This window comes from Cololabis saira, chromosome 12 (genome assembly GCF_033807715.1).
Source record: "Cololabis saira isolate AMF1-May2022 chromosome 12, fColSai1.1, whole genome shotgun sequence".
Lineage (NCBI taxonomy): Eukaryota > Metazoa > Chordata > Actinopteri > Beloniformes > Belonidae > Cololabis > Cololabis saira.
In genome coordinates this window covers 13356989-13376940 of record NC_084598.1, presented here as the reverse complement: position 1 = coordinate 13376940, position 19952 = coordinate 13356989, and the positions used below count along the sequence as shown (strand labels likewise).

Here is a 19952-nt window from a genome sequence, read left to right as displayed (position 1 = left end):
TCAAGTCTTGCAAATATTGCTGAGCTAAGCCGTTTTGGGCTTTATACGCAACTAATAAAATTTGAAATTGGATTCTGAATTTTACGGGGACTAATGGAGTGAGGCTAACACTGGAGAGATGTGGCCTCTCTTATTGATTCCTGTCTGCACTCGCGCTGCTGCATTTTGGATCAGCTGGAGGATATTCAGCGAATTACTTGGACATCCTGCTAATAACACATTACAGTAATCTAGTCTAGAAGATACAAATGTGTGAACTAGTCTTTCTGCATCACTCTGCGGGAGGATGTTCCTAATGTTTGCGATGTTACAAATCTGATTAATATGCTGTTTAAAAGTGAAATCCTGAACAAAAAAAACCCCAAAGTTCCACACATTCGTACCGGAGGACAGTTTCTATGAAGAAGCATAAACCACCTATCAATGTGAATCTATTCACTTTCCAAATACACTGAGTGAATGAATGATGTGAAGCTGAGAACTGGCAAAGATGGGCGGCTGGATAACTGTGCTGGGGGTCTGTGATGTCACAGATCCCTTCAGGTTTTAAATGATCTAGGAATTACATTTTTATTGAAACATAGACGGTCAGGGCTTTGATTTTGAAGAGTTCATGAGCTTTTAGTCTCTTTAGACACAAGTATTTGTTCTCTTGTACAGAAAGACTGTGTGTGTGTTCATACTCTTTTCCCAGTAATATGTAATCTTTTATATTTCCACACATGTGGATCATTATATTACAGATGTGATCAGGTGAAAAAAGCAGTTGTAAACGGCTGGAAGATGAAGAAACTAGTGGTAAACTGGAAGAAACTAACTGGTAAACCATCCACGTACACAAGATACGTCTTCTGCACGTAGATAAGGTGGACAAGGTGTGTATCAGGTGTCTCAAAATGAGCTGTTAGCACCATTCAGTGTTCATCCAGTGGTACACCAGCAGAGACACTCCTGGCTGGTGTCACTATGCAGTCCGTGCACGAAAACAGCAACAAATACAAGATATTTAAATGTGACATGTACATATGATCTGCAGTTGTTTAGGCTCCACATTGAACTGGAACCTGCCAGGATATCAAGTGATTACATTCATTTTTAATTTTTTTAAATTATTTTCATCGTCCTCTATGGTTTTGGTTGAACTGTTTTATGTTATGTTTTTTTTTTTAATTTTTTACATTCTGTACCACTTTTAGCTTTAGTTTATGTTTGATTTAGAAATCATTTTCTTTCATACTCTCAGTTCTTCCTGCTTTCTACTTTGCTCCTTTAGTTAGTTTATTGCTTTCACCTCCTTGTTGATCATTTACACACAAAAATAACATGAAATATCTACCAACTCTTAGGTATGTTGTCTTTTATTTTAATACCATCCAGCATCTGTGGACACAACCACTTCATAAAACGTACATTACACACTTCAGTCACTCTGGAGAAGACTTTATTCTTTATCTTCCTTTATTCTTGTAATATTTTCACATATAACATCTAACAACCCCTGCATTTAATGTTTAAATTCTCATTTTTAAGTATAAAACATTGATCCTCTACAAATATCAATTAAATATAATAAATATCAGGGGGATACAGACTGTTAATTATATTAAATAAACACTTATTTATCCACACTAACTTCACAGTAAAGTAACTTTAAGACTGAAGAAGACGTTTATGCACAGCTCATAACAGAAATCTGTTGTAAGTAATAACGTAGACAAAAAATTGACAAAGTAAATAAAAGATAATGTGGTAAAAGACTTTACACAGCTAAAGTAAAATAAACAGTGAATATGAGAAAAAAAAAGACACGCTTACATGAGATGAAACAGTTTTTTAAAGATCTGGCTGAAGCTCAACCATCAGAAAAACTGATACTTTCCCTTTCACAATAAAACTCTCAATTTAAATAATAAAAGTGTTCTGTTGCATCACAGCACGGCAATACGTTTTAAAAGCTAATACCATGTTGTTTTTTTTCCATGGCAGGCTGGGAAAACTGATGTATTTGTGCCACAAGGATGTTTTATAAAAGTTCGTGTGACGACTGAATATTAAAATATTCCTCTTTTCAGTGTTTTTGGTTTTATTTACAATCTTATAACTTTAAATTATTGTTTTATATATTATTGGAGGATCAAAAATGAGGTGATTGTACACTGCCTATCCAAAAAAATGGTCAGATTATTGATTATTGGCACCAAGCTCTAAGGAGACTGAAGCTGAAACTGCTAAAACGCGGTTAAGAACGGTCAAACGCAGTATTAAAAACTGGAGGGATTGTGGGGAACCATCATGTTTCAGGAAGAATTTTGGTCAGATTTTGGATCTTGAATCATCTTGATCAGCGATCACTCCAACGTTTGTTGAAATCAGATCATAAGAAAACAACAGCACGATTTACGGCTGTGTTTAACACTGAAAGTAAGAACATCTCCACACAAACAATGAAGAAACTCAAGGGACCGATAAGATGATAAACCACTTATCAGCGAGGACAACTGGACAAAAACGCTTCAATTTCCTAGAGGATGATAAAGATTGGACTCCAGATGAATGGCAGAGGGTCATGTGGTCTGATGAGTCCAGATTTACCCAGAGTTCCAGAGATCTTTGTGACTTTGTGACATTGCAGAAGCTCATCGGAACGTCGGCATAGCGATTGTGTGCCTTTTTTATTTTGGACAGGAAGTGTTTGTTACAGTTAAAGCTATATATGTGCCTATTTACTATAATCAGGATTTATGACGCCCTCTAAGTTACAAGAACTTTCATCTCCTCCGTCTGCAGACCAGGAGAACCGCGTTGTGTTGGGCCACAGAGACTGTCAGCTGACGGAAGAGAAAACACTGCAAACGTTTTTGATTGCACTTTGCTTTTCTTTGCAAGATTGCTCCTAAAAATATAGCTTCTTAATCTGAGGGAGATGTTCTGTCCTAATGGATGTGACTAGTTTTCCCAGACCAGTCTCAACGGCTGGACTTCACCAGACAAGCGTTTTACGCTTGGAGATGAAAACATATTGATTCCTGATGTTTCACAACATTTTGCAGCAAGTAAACGAGACATGTGAGTACGGTGGATGCTGAAGAAGTGGCTGGATTTGAAGCACTGCTTGTCCGACACGCTCTGCTGGAGTTAAAGTGACCTCTGGAGCAGATCCATGTAAAGCTGGATTCGAGTTTTAGATGTGAAATCTGTGCTCTTGGTTGGACTAGCGAGTGCAACGAAAGTCTTCTTCTACTGCTCTCAGGTTGTCTGTTATTCCTCCTCTCATCTCTTACACATGATCACATCAGGACGCTAAACTAAATCTTGTCTTCGTGTTTGTCCTTACTGTAGCTGTTTTGTTGTTGTGGTTCAATGAAAACAAAGAGTCATTATAAAAAACAAAAGTCACTGCTCTTATTCTGCCTGAGTTGTTGTGGGGGTCTCAAGCGTTTGATGGTGGCAGGGCGTGGGCCGACCCCCCGCTCGTCTGGGGCCTGGCCCCGCCTTAAACATACGGCGGGTTTCAGAGGTCGGGGTCGTCCCCCCTGAGGGTGTTGAACTCTTCGGCGGCTGAATACTTGTCACCCTGGCCGGAGGAGTGCCGGAAACCTGCTGCGATCTCGTCAAAGCTGCGGCCTTTGGTTTCCGGCACCTTGAAGTAGGTGAAGACGAAGAAACCGAGCAGCAGGACGATGAAGATGACGAAGACGTACGGGCCACAAAGTTGCTGTAACAAAACAAACGGTTATATGAGTTACAAATAAAACAAATATGCAGCTCAGCAGCCAACAGACTTAAAGGGGACCTATTATGGCAACTAATACCTATTTTAAACAGGGCTTGAATGTCTTAAAAACAAGCTTTTGATTGTTTTTGCTAAATAAATTAGAAATTCAGCCTCTGAGCCATGTCTTTATCTTCCCATTCTCTAACCTCATTATCTATGTGGGATTCTGAGTGGGGAGGCTATGATAATGAGGCTCTGTGCTGATTGGCTGCCTGAATGACGCGATACCCCGCTATGAAAAAATGGTGGAAGTTGTGGGCTTGGTTTCACGCATCGGAGGCCAACCTATGCAAATCGCTCCCGTTGTTACGTAACGACGGGAGCAAAATCTGAACGGCTCATAGAAGTCACATCACACTGGACGGCTCATCCGGGCGGCTGTACAGACACTGCAGAAATTGGTTGCTTTCCTCCTTCTCTGAGTTGGCAGGCTGAGAGGAGACCACTTTATATATGTTAGGGCAAGAAAAAACACATTTTTCATAATAGGTCCCCTTTAAATGGAAGTTGTGAAACACAGAAACAGTTATAATGAATTTATACCAACAGAGTTTGGATGTCCAGGGTCCTCAGTGTGGCCCAATACTGGACTCTCCTGGCTGGTGTCAAGGCTAGAATCTGTCATAGGTTGCACCCTAATATTTGGCTCGACCGTCTTTATCTTTGATTTACATTTGTGTGGCGTCGTTCCGATGAGCTTCTGTGATGTTACGACTTTTATTCCCGTCTATAGTTGCATTAAGTCTTTACCGAGGTCTTGAACTGATGACGGGAGAGTCGGACCGCTGTGCAGAGTCTTCCCCCGCACATCCCCAAGATTCTCAGTTGGGTTCAGTTCTGGACTGCGGTGGCCGGTCCATCTGTGAAAGCGATGTCTCATGTTCCTTCAGCCACTCAGTTTGAGCCTGATGAATCCTGGGATTGTCATCCATTGATGGAAAAACCTGATCACTCAGCATCTTCAGGTGGTCAGCTGACCTCAGAACGTTGCTGAACCTGGACCTGACTAACTGGACCTGCACCTACCAAGATCGTAGCCCCGTCCCCACAGACTTGTGCGGTAGGCACTAGGCATGATGGGAGCATCACTTCATCCACCTCTCTCCTTACCCTGATGTGCTCATCACTCGGAACTCTGGGTAAATCTGGACTCATGTGACCACATGACCTTCTTCCATTGATCCAGAGTCCAATCTTTATGCTCTCTAGTAAATTGAAGCCTTTTTTGTCCAGTTATCCTCACTGATAAGTGGCTTTCTTAAGGCTACACAGCCACAGTTAAAGAAATGAGAAGCTAGTTGCTGCATCGGTTAGTCAGATAACTCTACCAGCTACTCTACCATCAACTCTACCAGTACTCTACTCTACTCTACAGCTACTCTACCAACTCTACCATCATCATCCCTGTAGTAATTATCCAAGGGGAGGCTCTAAACTATCTGCTGAGTTAAATCCACGTGAAGGTCTAATTGACCCCAGCTACCTCCACTGATCAGTGCCACTCACTTCAAGTCTGGTAAAGTCTGGAGCTCTAAGTCCTGATTTTTTTCGTGTTTCCATTTGCAGACTGGTTGTGCAGGCTGCACGGCTACAGCTACACTGGCTACGAAACAGCGTAGGATCATATCTGCCATTTAGTCTGATTTATTTTCTGGCCATGCAGCTTTTTATTACAAGAACTCTAGCTGCGGCTTGAAAATAACACGTTCTTTCCCTTTCACTGTCTTGCACACAAGTGACAATGCTTTACCGACTAATCAACGGACTGCAGTGTTTTCCAGCTCCACCTTTACCACTGACTGAAAAAAATGGGACGGTGCAGATTGGGCATTAAAACTGCTTGGTTGGTCTTAAGAAACATCATAAGTTAAAACAAATCCTGTCACAACACACGCTGGATGTCAGAGATCCATTTGTTGCGGCTTAGCAGATGACAAGGCTCTTTCATCTGTATCACACAGTGTTCTCCAAGTCCTCGGGATCCGCTGGTTCTGGGCAGACCTTGAGGATGAGGATGGTGACCCAAGATCGTCTGGTTACATTATTTCATGGATTTAATCAGCCTTTTCCTTCCTGTCCTGTCAAAATTTATGAAGGAATCTACACATCTGCAATCCACAGCAGCATACATCTGTGATAACTGTTGCCATGGTGAAGAGGTGTCTTTATTCAATTTAAAGATGATTTTTTTTCTCATTTCAGTTTTAAATTACATTTAACAGTGGACTTTATTTCATACGGGGAGCGGAGTGGCCTAGTGGTTGAGGCTTCGGATCCCAAGGTCGTGGGTTCGAACCCTGGCACTGGCGTCGCTTTGTGCATCCTTGGGAAAGATGCTTTACTCTCGGCTTTCCTCACTTCACCCAGGTGTATGAATGGGCCCCTAGCTTTGCTAGGGGAAGTATCCAGTAATAAACTAGCATCCTATCCTGGAGGTGGTTACCACCTGTTTGTTTGCGCTACAGAAACGGGAGATAAACACTGGCTCTTTGGACCACAAGGCTCGAAAAGGACATACTTATTTCATATGAGACATCTATATTTACATATCTGTAATCATATTTGTTTGTCTCATCTCATCTCATCTTCTTCCGCTTTATCCGTTCCCGGGTCGCGGGGGCCTCAGCAGGGATGTCCAGACTTCCTTCACCCCAGACACTTCCTCCAGCTCTTCCGGGGGGAGTCCGAGGCGTTCCCAGGCCAGCCGAGAGACATAGTCTCTCCAGCGTGTCCTGGGTCTTCCCCGGGGTCTCCTCCCGGTGGGACATGCCTGGAACACCTCCCTAGGGAGGCGTCCAGGAGGATCCGGTACAGATGCCCAAGCCACCTCAGCTGACTCCTCTCAATGTGAAGGAGCAGCGGCTCGACTCCGAGCTCCTCCCGGGTGACCGAACTCCTCACCCTATCTCTAAGGGAGCGTCCAGCCACCCCGCGAAGGAAACTCATCTCGGCCGCTTGTATCTGCGATCTTGTCCTTTCGGTCACTACCCAAAGTTCATGACCATAGGTGAGGGTAGGTGCGTAGATTGACCGGTAAATCGAGAGCTTCGCCTTTCGACTCAGCTCCCTCTTCACCACGACGGTCCGGTACACCGACCGCATAACTGCGGACGCTGCACCGATCCGTCTGTCAATCTCACGCTCCATCGTTCCCTCACTCGTGAACAAGACCCCGAGATTCTTGAACTCCTCCACCTGAGGCAGGACTTCTCCACCCACCCGGAGAAGGCACGCCACCCTTTCCCGATGGAGAACCATGGCCTCGGTTTTGGAGGTGCTGATATATGTTTGTACTCGTAGTATATCTTTTGTTCTCTCCAGAATGCACCTTGAAAATGATTGTCATCATCTTTTGTTTTTAATTATTCAATTATTTTACTTTACATAGAGTTTATATATACATTATATATAGTTTTGTTCCAATTCAAGTCATGAAAGTAATGCATCATTGAAAGTAATGCAAATGATCTGTAATGCTCTACAAAATGGTTTTGACATGTCTGGATTGAATCAATAAATGAAATTAATATATGTACCAACTGTGAATAGGTGTCCACATAAAGAACAATAAATAAGTAAAAATCTAGATTTAAATTTGAGTGTTCTCACCTCAACGTATGGGAAGCACATTCCCACGAGGAAGTTGGCAGACCAGTTGGAGAAGCCGGCGACGGCGATGGCCGAAGGCCGGGGTCCCTGGCTGAAGAGCTCGGCCACGATGAACCAGGGGATGGGCCCGGGGCCGATCTCAAAGAACGCCACGAAGCTGAAGATGGCCACGACGCTGACATACGACATCCACTTGAGCTGGTCCTGAGCACAGTACAGAGGCCTTTAGGGACGTCGTTCCACAAGTCGGACCGGTTCTGTAACTGACTGCAAACACTTACCAACAGCGCCATGGCAACGGTGAGAAACACTGCTGAAACTGCCATCCCCATCAGACCAGTGAGGTGGAGGGGTCTCCGGCCCATACGCTCCACTATGAACAACTGCGTAGAGGAAGAGAAAACATGATGCTTCCAACATCCTGGGCCCGTCCCGACTCTGTGGCGGTCGTTTAGGGACTCACAGAAACCACGGTGAAGGCGACGTTGACCACTCCGGCACCGATGGTTGCAAAGACGGGCTGGGAAACACCCGCTCGCTCAAAGATCCTCGTCGAGTAGTAAAACACCTGCAGACCAGGACACACACACACACACACACACACACACACACACACACACACACACACACACACACACACACACACACACACACACACACACACACACACACACACACACACACACACACACACACACACACACACACACGCGCGTCATCTACAGGGCTGTTTGCTCTTCTGTTTTGACTTTGCTTTACTGTTTTGTGGTTTATTGTTACCAAAATGAGCTTTTTTCAAAACTGCTAATACACATGCATTAACTGAAGTTAATAATTAATCTTATCAGAAACATTCCTCTTTTTTAAATTAATCTTTCTATTAAAAATAATTTCATGAGAACGCATAAAATAGGTTTTATTCAAACTTTATGGGCAACAGCGGTTTCAGAAATATCAGAGGTGTGTGCTCGTATTGATCGTATTGGTGCTGCAGTTGGTCTCCTGGTGCAAAAGACAGGAAAAGACTGTAGCATAAACAGAAAACATCCCAATGCCCTGCTATTTAGGCAACTCGCATATATATCCCATAATTCACTGGGCCACTACAGCAGAAGCTGGTCACAGCCAAGGATGCTGACTCAGAACCACTTTAATGGTGCCATACTTAATATACCTTACTAATGATGACCGCTGTGATGTGTAAGTATGAAGTACATATTTACTGCATTGTACGTGCACTGGACAATATGTAGTTGTGAAAAAGGTCAAAGCTTTGCTTTGAGTTAAATTAAATACTAAACTGTCAAGTACAACTGCCATTTACACTTTTACGTAGATGGAAAAGTGCAGCATGAACCTTGGACCAAAGAGGAGTTTCACCGGGGTGTAACTCTCGGCGGGTACGGCCAGTACTCGAGTTGTAAAAAAAAAATCAGGGGGGATGGTGGATTTTATCATATGGGGACAGATAATTTGTGCTGATTAAAAATAATATAATATATTACAAATAATAGCACTGACCAAAACACCTGCAGAAATACTGCAGGAATGACATAGCAGCAGTTAAATGCAGCCTTCTGTAAGCTTGAAATATCCACTGGGCTTACATCAAATACATCAAAACACAACAATAAAAAACTGTTTTCTGAACTTATCAATATGACTCTGTCCTTCACAGGATAAGTAAAATGGATCACTGCAAAAACTCAAAATCTTAACAAGAATATTTGTCTTATTTCTTATCTTATTTCTTATTTAAAATTTTAGTAAAAAAATCTCATTACACTTAAAATAAGACTCCTCACTGGAGAAAAAAAAAAACAATTTTCACCTGTTTCAAGTAGATTTTCACTTAAAATAAGTAGAAAAATCTGCCAGTGGAACAAGATTTTTTTGCTTGTAATAAGAAGATAAATCTTGTCCCACTGGCAGATTTTCCTACTTATTTCAAGTGAAAATTTACTTTAAACAGGTGAAAATTGTCAAATAAGTTATTTTTCTGGTGTTATTTTTCTGGTGATGACTCTAAATGTTGAAATAGCAGTAAAACCACATTCATTGATGAAATGACATAAGGGATGGAAAGGGGGGATGGCAGTTTTACAGGGAGGATGATTTTGACCGTTTTTATTTCAGGGGGGATGCCATCCCCCCTCATCCCCCCTCATCCCCCCTCAACTCCAGTACTGGGTACGGCCCATCCTCCTCTGCTGCCTCAGCTTTTATGACGCTCCGTTGTGACTTACGGCGTTGATGCCGGACAGCTGCTGCGACAGCTGCAGCATGATGGCGACCATGATGGGCTGGCGGTAGAGGGGGGAGCGGAACAGCTCTGCGATGGTCACCTTCTTCTCCCTCATCATCTTATGGCTCTCCTCCCTCATCTCCTGGATGTCCTCGTTCACATCGTCGGTTCCCCGCAGCTTTATTAAGACTGAGGGGCAGAAGTTCATCAGTGTCAGTTTGTAAGCTGACCCCCCCACCTCCACCCCTCACCCCCACCGTCGGTGCTCAGTGAGGGTTGTTATTTCCCCTGCTAACTGAATGTAACTGACTGCCTGGAGGTCTAACTGTCCTGGTAATCTCTCGGTGACAGGGGGCGTCTCACCGCTGCAGGCTTTGCTCTCCTCGTTGCAGTTGATGAGGAGGTATCGGGGGCTCTCAGGACAGTAGGGTAGCAGGGCACACTGCAGCAAGGCCGGCAGCAGAGTAAAACTCAGCAGGAGCGGCCACAGGGAAGCGTTCCCCATCACGGACTCAATCCCAAAAATCTGCACAAAAAACATAACAGAATTCAAATACAGCACATGCTAATATACAGTATGTAAAAAAAAACTTAATGAATCATGAACAAGACTCCTCTAACTTGTCATGGGAATAACTGGTTGTCTGGAAAACCCGTTGGTGCAAATTATAGCTTATCAAAACTTGCCTCTGATGCCTCTAAAAACCTTGAGATGCCAAAACAGACACACAAGAAGGGAGGTGAGCTTTGTGTCTGAGGGCAAGCTGGCATCAACCATTCAATTTTTTTTTTTAAATGTTGTGGCTCTAGTGGCCTTTATTTCAAGTTGCAGACAGGAAGGGGGTAGAGAGAGAGAATGGGGACGACAAGCAGCAAAGGGCCGCTCAAACCTGCGACCACTGCAGGAGGACTGTAGCCTCAGTACATGGGTCGCCTGCTTTAACCACTGTGCCCCCCAGCGGGGTGGGTGTGCTGTAGGTCTGAAGGCTCTCCATGATCTTTATTTTATTAAATATTCTCCTTAATACAATCATCTCCAGAGGCTCCAGAACAGAATCAGTCTTCTTCATCAGTTTGTTCAGTTTCTTTCAGTCTCTGGTTCTGATGCTGCTCCCCAACACACCACTGCAGGTGTGACTGAACTCTCCACAACACTTATAGAAGATATTCAACATCTTGCTGCAAACGCTGAAGGACCTAAACTTCCTTAAGAACTAAAGTCTGCTCTGTCCTTCCTCATAAACAGCATCAGTGTTGCATCTCCAGTCCAGTCTGCTGTCCAGGTGAACATCCAGGTGTTTATACTCCTCCACCTAGTTATTAATTTTCTTCCCTTTACTTCTGGATCGTACACTGTTCCTGCAGCTATACTATATGTATTTCCTTGCTTCTCTGATAAAAATGTCTTTCTTCAAACACCTTAAGTTTTGCACTGAACTCTGCAAAAGCATCATCATTTGATCTTTTTGCCCTCCTCCTTCGGTCTAAACTGCGTGCCTCTCTCTCAGCAGAAGATTAGCGGAGGATCATAAGGTTGAGGATGAAGCGACAAAGTTGAAAGGAAGCCAGATCTATTTTTAATTAAATGCCGACTCGCTGCGCCTCAAGATGAGCTCTCCTCTGTCTCAAACCAATCTTGTTTGTTTTTTTGCAACTTCAATGCTGCAGAAAGACATGTATAAATATTTTCTTTCTCATAATCATGATGGTGATGATCTGAATTTCAGGGATTATAACGATCCTTCTCTGTGCGTCACACCTCCCTGCCATGCCTCTTGTATTAAACACTAAAATATGAAATTAATAGATAATTGAGGTGCACAAGTGATGTGTTGAAATAGTCGTGAATTATTATCAGTCCACCGTGTAAAAAGTATTTTTTTAATCTATAACAACCTCCAATAATCCAATAATCAGCTCCAATAATCAGCTAAATGTTTGGCGTAATTACATGATCACAACAACAAATCATAATAACACAAATCAAGGATGAAAAGGTCCTAGTGATCTGTCTGTCAACTGCGGCTTCATAGGACACGTTTACCACATGTCATTGGTTCGTACCGCGATTTTCCCTCCTCCTTTTCTCTTCTTTCCTCCTCTCTTGTTTTTGTCCCCTTAGGTCTTTGTTTTTCTCTCTACCATTAACAGGTTTAAGCAGGATTTGATACATGCACGCTTGCTTCCTCTATTTAGACTCTCAGTTACCTGGATAAGGAGACTACCTAATGATTCGATTATATCTCTTTAATTATCCAGCTAAATCTGGTTCAGAACACTCAGGAAGATGCATCGTACCAGGCTTCTGACCTACGGACGAATCCTGTGACCCAAATGAGAAATTCTGTCATGGTTTCACTGTTGGGGATATGTTTTTTACATCATTACTCACTCTCCTGTCATTCCAGATCCTGCCACCCTCATCAGCCAGACATCCTCTCATTCCCTTCACCTGTGCTTCCCCGCCCAGCTCCACACCTGGTTTCCATCATCATCAGTTCCCCTTATATACCGGCCCATTTCCACCTTCCTGTTGCCCGATTGTCTAGAGTTCATTCCTAGCGCCACTCATTCTGTCTGTTCCTGCCTGCCTGCAACTTTGCCTGATTCCTGGTTTTTGGATTTTTGTCCGCCCCTTTGGATTTGTTTGCCTGATCTGCCTGTCTTCCCTGTTTTTTGACTCCTGCCTACCTTTGACCCGATTAAAGCCGCTTGGACTCTGATACTGTTTGATGTTGTGCATTTGGGTTCTCTGTCTTTTGAGCCGTGACAAATTCAGCTGTATGTCGCAAAAGTCTGGACAAACTATTCATTCAGGCGTCTTACGTGTAAAATGTAAGCCGATTCTGAAGCAGCTGACATGAATTAAGAGTAAATGAAATGAATAGCTAAGTAGTCAACTGATGCTTTAAGTAGATTAGTTAAGAGTGTGATATCCCACCTCTTTCAAAAATTGACTCAGTTTCTCGAGGTGTTAATGAAATGTTAGTGATGTTATCTCTTTCACCACATCCAGAGGAACCCTCTTCCTACTTTATGTCCTGCCTGGCAGCTCCATCTCCAGCATCCTTCTCCCAACATATTCCCTGTCCTGTCCTCTTCACATGTCCACACCATAGAGTCTACAGTATATTCTGGACATGATTTTGTTTAACACGCCACGATGGCATCGGTTTGAGAGTATTTCCAATTATCCTATTTCCTACAACGGTTTTGTGGTTAAGTCATGAATTTGCAACACAAATGTAGAGGGAAGGCCTTTTAAACAAAGATGGGAATCAAAAACAAGTCAGTATATTATTATTGGCCTGAAGGCAGTTTGTCTGCCAAGTGTCTGCCCCTGTAAAGGCAATTAATTTATATCTATCATTAACAGTTAAATGCAGAGGCAATTATGTAACATGACTAGATACATTTGAGTCTTGTGGTTGTTTTATATCCAACTCTTTGCCAGTAACCAAAATATCACTCTAACTCACACCCTCTACTTCTCGAGGCCGTGTCATTATAGATCATGATGTCATCTGCAAACATCTTAGTCTATGGAGACTCCTGTCTGTCCTCACCTGCCTATCTGTCCATCCAAGGGAAGTATCGTGATATTGTATGAGGAAGTCTGGATTGACAGTGTAGTGGAGGCCAGTATGAGGGCAGCAGTGAGGTGGGTAGTAGGAGTGACAGGTGTATCTCAGGTGGAAGTGGAACTGCATTAAAGATTTACCCTGAGCCTATTTTGTCACCAGAATGATGGAGAGGTTGAGGGAAGAGGTCATACTGGAGTCTCCGTGAACTGTGACGTATTTGTTTCCCAACAAGTTTATTTTGGCCCTTCCACTGCTCCATAGATCCGGCTATTCGCTTTCATCCAAAGCTTCTGAAAAGGGCAAAATGAAGAGTGCATTAATAGTTAAAAGATCTCACCTGTGCCATGAGAATACCGATCACCACACCGAGCTGGTGCAGGGTCCCCAGTGCTCCACGGAGAGACGTGGGGGAGATTTCCTCCACATACATGGGAACGAAGCCAGTGGAGAGACCAGAGTAGAGACCCACGATAAAACGCCCAACGATGAGCATCTCAAAGGAGGTGGCCAACTTCGAGAAGCCCATAAACACAGCAGCTATGAAGGCCAGCACGTTGGCCATGAGCATGGAGTTCTTTCTGTAAAAATCATGCCACTTGCATTGTTGAAGCTTATAATTTACAGGAATATAAATTGAGAGAAAAACGATCGTCGCCACGAGTGAACTCTCACCTGCCGAAGCGGTTGACGAAGAGGCCGACGGAGAAGGAGCCAAGCATTCCTCCCACGGAGAAGATGGCCACGGAGAGAGACCACAGAGCTGTTAAAGTGCTCTGAGGGATGGGCTGCGAAAACCTGCTGATCCACGTCTCATTGTAGAAGCCCTCGATGATCTGAGACGCAAAACAGCTCAATGTGGGACCAATGCAAGCAAATCAAACAGGCTTGTCTGTGGTTTACAGATGTGGTGAGTTCATTTGGACTTCAGCGGCGTCTGGTTCATCATGTTAGTTCAATGACACTTTATTAGAGCATGAAAAAGACATTTCTGTAGGGCTTCATGAGCATTTTTTTTAAAGAGTTAAAAAATACTGCAGATTAGATAAACAGTGAAACTCCTCTGTGGTCCAAGCAAAACTAAAGCTAAACTCGGACTTTGTTGTGCAAACTCATATTTAAAGGGAACCTATTATGGCATCTAATACCTATTTTAAACAGACCTTGAATGTCTTAAAAACAAGATTTTGATTGTTTTTGCTAAATAAATTAGAAATTCAGCCTCTGAGCCATGTCTTTACCATCCCATTCTCTAACTCATTCTCTATACGGGATTCTGAGGGGAGGGGAGTCTATGATAATGAGGCACTGTGCTGATTGGCTGCCTGAATACACGGCTACGGAAAAATGGTGGAAGCTCCGGCCGGCAGAGTTAGTTGTGGCCGTGGTTTGACGCATCGCTCGCGTCGTTACGTAACGACAGGAGCAGAATCTGAAGTGCTCGTAGATCCACATCACACTGGATGGCTCATCCGGGTGGCTGTACAGACACTGCAGAATTTGGTTGCTTTCCTCCTTCTCTGAGTTGGCAGGCTGAGGGGAGACCACTTTATATATGTTAAAGCAAGAGAAAACGTGTTTTTCATAATAGGTCCCCTTTAAGACAAAGGTCTACATAAACAAGATTCGATTTGACATCACAACAAACATGATGGAGGAACACCACTGCCTCGTCTGTGACGTCCTCACATGGTCTTCACAGATGCACATTTGCAAGCTTAACACACAGTATCCAATTGCTATGCGCAGCTTAATCCTTAATGCAGCAATTTGTTGGTGGCGTTATCTCATTAAGATGCTCCCTGTCATTTCACATTTCAGTCATGTCACATTCAAACACAAACAAGGGGTTCAAAAGCTCCACACAGTAAAGACAGCCCGCAAGAAAAGCAGAAATACGTGCCTGTTTTTAACGCTTTCTTTACCTTCAGTATTGAAATGTATTTTTTAATTTATGTAAATTCTATCATTTTTCTGGTTTAAGCTTGATTATTTAACTAGATGAACATTTAACCGTCCTCTGTTTTCATTCAACCATCAACTTCCACATGAGAGGAGCATTTATTTATTGAAATTTTAACTTGTAATTCTAACAAAAGATAAAAAGTATTTAAAAATAAATCTTTTCGCGAGTGATAAATAAGTAATGACATCGTGAAAGTGTCAGTGGTTGACATTTCCCCCAGTTTGTGTTTCTGTTTTTGCCCTGCCTGTCTTCCATCTGCCCTGATTGTTCACACCTGTGTCTCGTTACCCCCTTGTGTATATCTGGTCTTGTCTTTCCCTTGCGCCTTGTGGTTCCGTCCTGTTTCCTTCCTCCATGTGTCCTGCCAAGTTTTCAGGTTTTGCTCTAGTGGTTTTTGTTAATCCTGCTCTGCAGCGTTTTTGGTTCTTGCCTTTTTTTTTTTTTTTTTTTAAATAAACCCTTTTTTGCTGAACTCCTGCCTCTCGCTCTCCTGCATCTGGGTCCTCATCCAACCACTCCGTGACAGAAAGTAGTGATTACGTTTCCTGGACTCAGCTTCCGGTAAAACATGTGGCCGTTGCATGAATGACTATTTAACTGCGAGGCTGCCCTGCTTCCTCCGATTGTTATTTCTACACATTTTTACCCGAGTACAGTCGTTTCCTCTCACACACAGTACTCACAGTCTGAGGAGCGTTGATGACACCTGTGTTGTAGCCAAACTGCAGCGATCCAATCACAGCTGTTCCCACAGCCATCATAAGGTGGGGAGTCACCTGTTGGGAGAGGAAATAAACATTTCTTATTCTCAAACTCTTGTCTGAAACAAGGTATGTTTCCAGTTAGAACCTTTTACTTCCTAAGATATACCCACAAACACAAATAAAAACAAATTAAACAAATAAATACATAAAACTTGAGAGATTAAAAATATATAAAAAGTGGAAAATTAAACAAAAAAATAAATAAAAAGCCAACTTAAATAAAGATCAATAATGGACTGAAAAACAAACAAAAGTAAATAGATAAATAAATCAAAAACAAATTACTAAAAACATAATACAAATAAATAAAATAAATAAAAACCTAACAAAACTAAAAATAAACAAATTACTAAAATACAGTTAAGTAAAAACAAATGAGCAAACAAATAAATGAATAAATAAACAAATTGATAAACAGTGAAAGAAAGACCTAAAAAGCAAATAACATTGATAAAAAGTAAAAAAAATTAAAAATCTAAATAAAGAACAAATAAAGAAATAAATGAATACAAAAATAAACATTAACAAATAAACAATTAAAAACATTGATTAATAAATAAAACAAGCAAGCAAATAAACAAAAATAAACAGATAAAAATGAACAAATAAACAAATTGATACAGAAAACTAACAATTAACAAAACTAATAAACAAATTTAAAAAAAAAACAGTCACGCAAAAGAAAAACAAGTTGATGAAACAAACAAACACACAGAAGCATAAATGATCAAACAAATAAACTACTGAAAAATTAAACAAATACACAAATAAATAAGCCAGTAAAAATAATCACATAAAGAAATTAATGAACAAATAAATAAATAAATGAATAAAACAAACAAATGATTATATAAAAAATAAACCAGAGATGTAGCTTTCTTTCTTTTCACTTTTATTTCGTCCTGGGATGACTGACAACCGTGATGAATGTTTTCTACTTTTGAACTTTTGTTAACAAACACTTGAACGCTCCAGACCAGCAACAACATCTGTTCTTAGAGACGCTCACCTTTCCCAGTGATCAGTTAATCAAGTACATTGATTAGCTACTCACCCCCACCCCCCCAACACACAGAATGACACAAATCTCAACAGTACAGAACATGTGAAACCAAATTAAAAAATGTGTACAACCACAAAATGAAGAGCAAAAATAAATATTTTAAATACATTCTATTTAGATTTGAATGTGATCTGCTCCACTTCAAAACTATGTTTCTGCACACAGATTCACTGTTACTTCCTCAGATGTCATGTTTTTGATAGTTCTCCTGCATCAATACTGATTCTTCTGTGTTAATAAAACATCTGCTTTAAGATTTCCTTGAAACACCCCTTGTTTTTAAATATATTAAAAAAAAATGTTCATGTTTTATTTTTCTGCTCTGTAGCACTTTGAGATTATTAAATATACAGTTATAAATAAAATGTATTATTATTATTATTATTATTATTATTACCCCTCTTATAAAACGTCTCAGTCAACAGAGTGCGAGTCATGATGTCACCACTTCCCTCAAAGTTCTTTTACTTCACAGCATCTCCTTCAGACTGTTGCAGAGGTTAACTAAGTTCAGCAGATTGGATTTCCTTTGAATTCAGTTCACTTTTACTTTTTGTGTTTAGTGCCCAATCGCAGCAAACTTTATCTCAGGCCACTTTACAGAAAAAAATCTACTAATATCCAACTATATGCAATCTAATTATTATAATCCAATTCTGTTTAGTCCAATGATGTTCCTGTTATCTGCACCTACTGTTATTAACACAAGATGCATCAGTGATGAGGAAACACAAAAACAAACAAATATTAAGCTTTTCTGTTGCTTTTAATCATTTTAGACTTTATGAAGCCACGTATAACTTAAGATCACATTAATTTTATTTGAAATTATCCAGTATTATTCTTTTTCTTTCACCACTTCAGTTATGCAAACTAAAATATCCTGCAGTCTGTCTTTACCTCTGATGACACATTTAAGATGAAATGTGACAGATAATGCCAGATAAATCTTTAAAAAGAAATAATTATATCATTAAATCATCAATATATATATTAAATGTTATCTAATGTCACATGACTGATGAGAGACGATGCAAGCGTCATTGTTTTGGTTCTGTTCAGGGTGCTGTCCATGGTGCCGAGCATCGTCTGTGGAGGCCGGGTGTCGGATGGGGGATGAAGGGATGAAGGGATCCACAGCTTTCCCACTGAAACTGCTCCCTTTCTAACGTCACGTGTATTGATTATCTACCAGGCAGTTACCTCTTCGCTGCACTCCATGCTGGTCCAACTTCACTTTGGGACTATGGACACAAATCCTTATGGCTCCTAATCCCTCGGGTGAAAAAAAAATCTACTTTTAACAAAAATCCGTCGCCCCGCAACATCTCAGTGTAAACAAATCATCCCCAGTTTCATTCACCTGCTCAGGTAAGGAGCTTAGTGACGTCACCGCTAAGTGGATCTCGACGGCTGCTCCGATTGGCCGAGGCGGACACACAACAGACACCAAACACGTGTACTATCGCAGGGGTACTTAGCAGTATTACTTAAACACACTGGTAATCCTGTGGACCGCAAATATAGCTCACTAACAGAACAGCTCTAGAAACATTTTTTTAAATATATAGTTTGTTTACATTTCTTTTTGTATGTCATTTTTCCAACACATTTTACTCTTTTTTTCTCTTAATTTCGCCTTTAAAATGTGACCAGAAGCCGCCGCGGCTGATGTTGCGCCTGTTGTGGCCAGCAGAGGGCGCTGCCTGCACACCGCACCACTGCAGCATCATGCCATGATAAACCCTCCAGTCAACTTCTCCCTCAGGCTGTGCTGCTGCTCCTAATCCTGCTGTAGAAACCCGGGCACACGTCCACACCACAAAGATCTCTTTGCACAGTGACGAGGATTGGGAAGAAGGGAAGAAACCAAGAAGTAAAAATCCAACCACATTATATATATATATATATATATATATATATATATATATATATATATATATATATATATATATATATATATATATAGGCCTACATCAAGATCTACTGTCCTGCATATTTTAGATGTTTCCCTGCTTCAACACACCTTATTCTAATTAATGATCATCATCGGCGTGTCATCAAGGTCTGGACAACTCTGTTGGTGACACAGCCATGTCTGTCAGGGTTGTGTTGCAGGCAAAAAAGTATTTTCTTTTTCATAAAAGCAACTTTCTTAGAGTAAGGAGTGTAAATTGAGAATGAAAGCAAGTACAGATTGTGATAGTTTTATCCAATCCAATCCAATCCACTTTATTTATATAGCACATTTTAAAAACAACAGGGTTACCAAAGTGCTGCACAATAAAGCAAGACAGAATAATATAGTAAAAAAAATATAAAATAAGATAAAATAAAATAAAATAGTAAAAATAAAAACAAAATAAAATAAATAAGAACACATACAAGCATGAAATAAAAACACACCAGACAGCAACCAGTGATTCAGAAACATAAAAGACAAGACAGAGACCACACAACTCTCATGCTGGATTAAAAGCCAAAGAATAAAAATAAGTTTTAAGACGAGATTTAAAAATTTCAAGGGTGGGGGCCATTTTGATGTGGGGAGGTAGCTCGTTCCAGAGTTTAGGGGCTATTGCTGAAAAGGCACGGTCGCCCCTGGTTTTTTGGCTAGTTTTGGGGACGACAAGACGTAACTGAGTAGAGGACCTCAAAGACCTCGAGGGAGTGTAAATGTGTAGGAGGTCTGAGATGTATTTTGGTGGCAACCCATTTAATGACTTAAAAACAAACAATAATATTTTTAAATTAATTCTAAAAGAGACAGGGAGCCAGTGAAGGGAGGCCAGAACGGGGGTGATGTGATCATGCTTGTGGGTTCCTGTTAAAAGACGAGCAGGCGCGTTTTGGACTAACTGTAAGCGTGCAAGTTGGTTGACGCCAGTATAGAGGGCATTACAGTAGTCCAAACGGGTTGAGATAAAAGCATGAATCACTCGTTCGAAA

The 19952-nt window shown here is 41.3% G+C and overlaps 1 protein-coding gene across 1 annotated transcript; it reads right to left on the bottom strand.

Moving 5' to 3' along the window:
* Positions 1-1335: 1335 nt before the first annotated feature.
* LOC133456897 (solute carrier family 2, facilitated glucose transporter member 1-like) lies at positions 1336-18361 on the bottom strand. The gene is made up of 10 exons (XM_061735589.1): positions 18207-18361; positions 15860-15952; positions 13886-14046; positions 13551-13791; positions 9993-10155; positions 9631-9818; positions 7848-7952; positions 7666-7767; positions 7385-7588; positions 1336-3715 (listed from the first exon to the last, which is right to left on the bottom strand). The coding sequence occupies exons 1-10, from the start codon at positions 18222-18224 to the stop codon at positions 3512-3514; spliced, it is 1479 nt and encodes a 492-aa protein (XP_061591573.1). The 5' UTR covers positions 18225-18361; the 3' UTR covers positions 1336-3511.
* Between the last annotated feature and the right edge of the window lie 1591 nt (positions 18362-19952).

What these genes read in the sequence shown, in the direction of transcription:
- LOC133456897 (XM_061735589.1), bottom strand. An exon ending in TTCGTCAACCGCTTCGGCAG is followed by an intron (nt 13,792 to 13,885) that starts GTGAGAGTTCAC and finishes TGATTTTTACAG; the next exon opens with AAAGAACTCCATGCTCATGG. An exon ending in CCGTTGCCATGGCGCTGTTG is followed by an intron (nt 7,589 to 7,665) that starts GTAAGTGTTTGC and finishes TACTGTGCTCAG; the next exon opens with GACCAGCTCAAGTGGATGTC.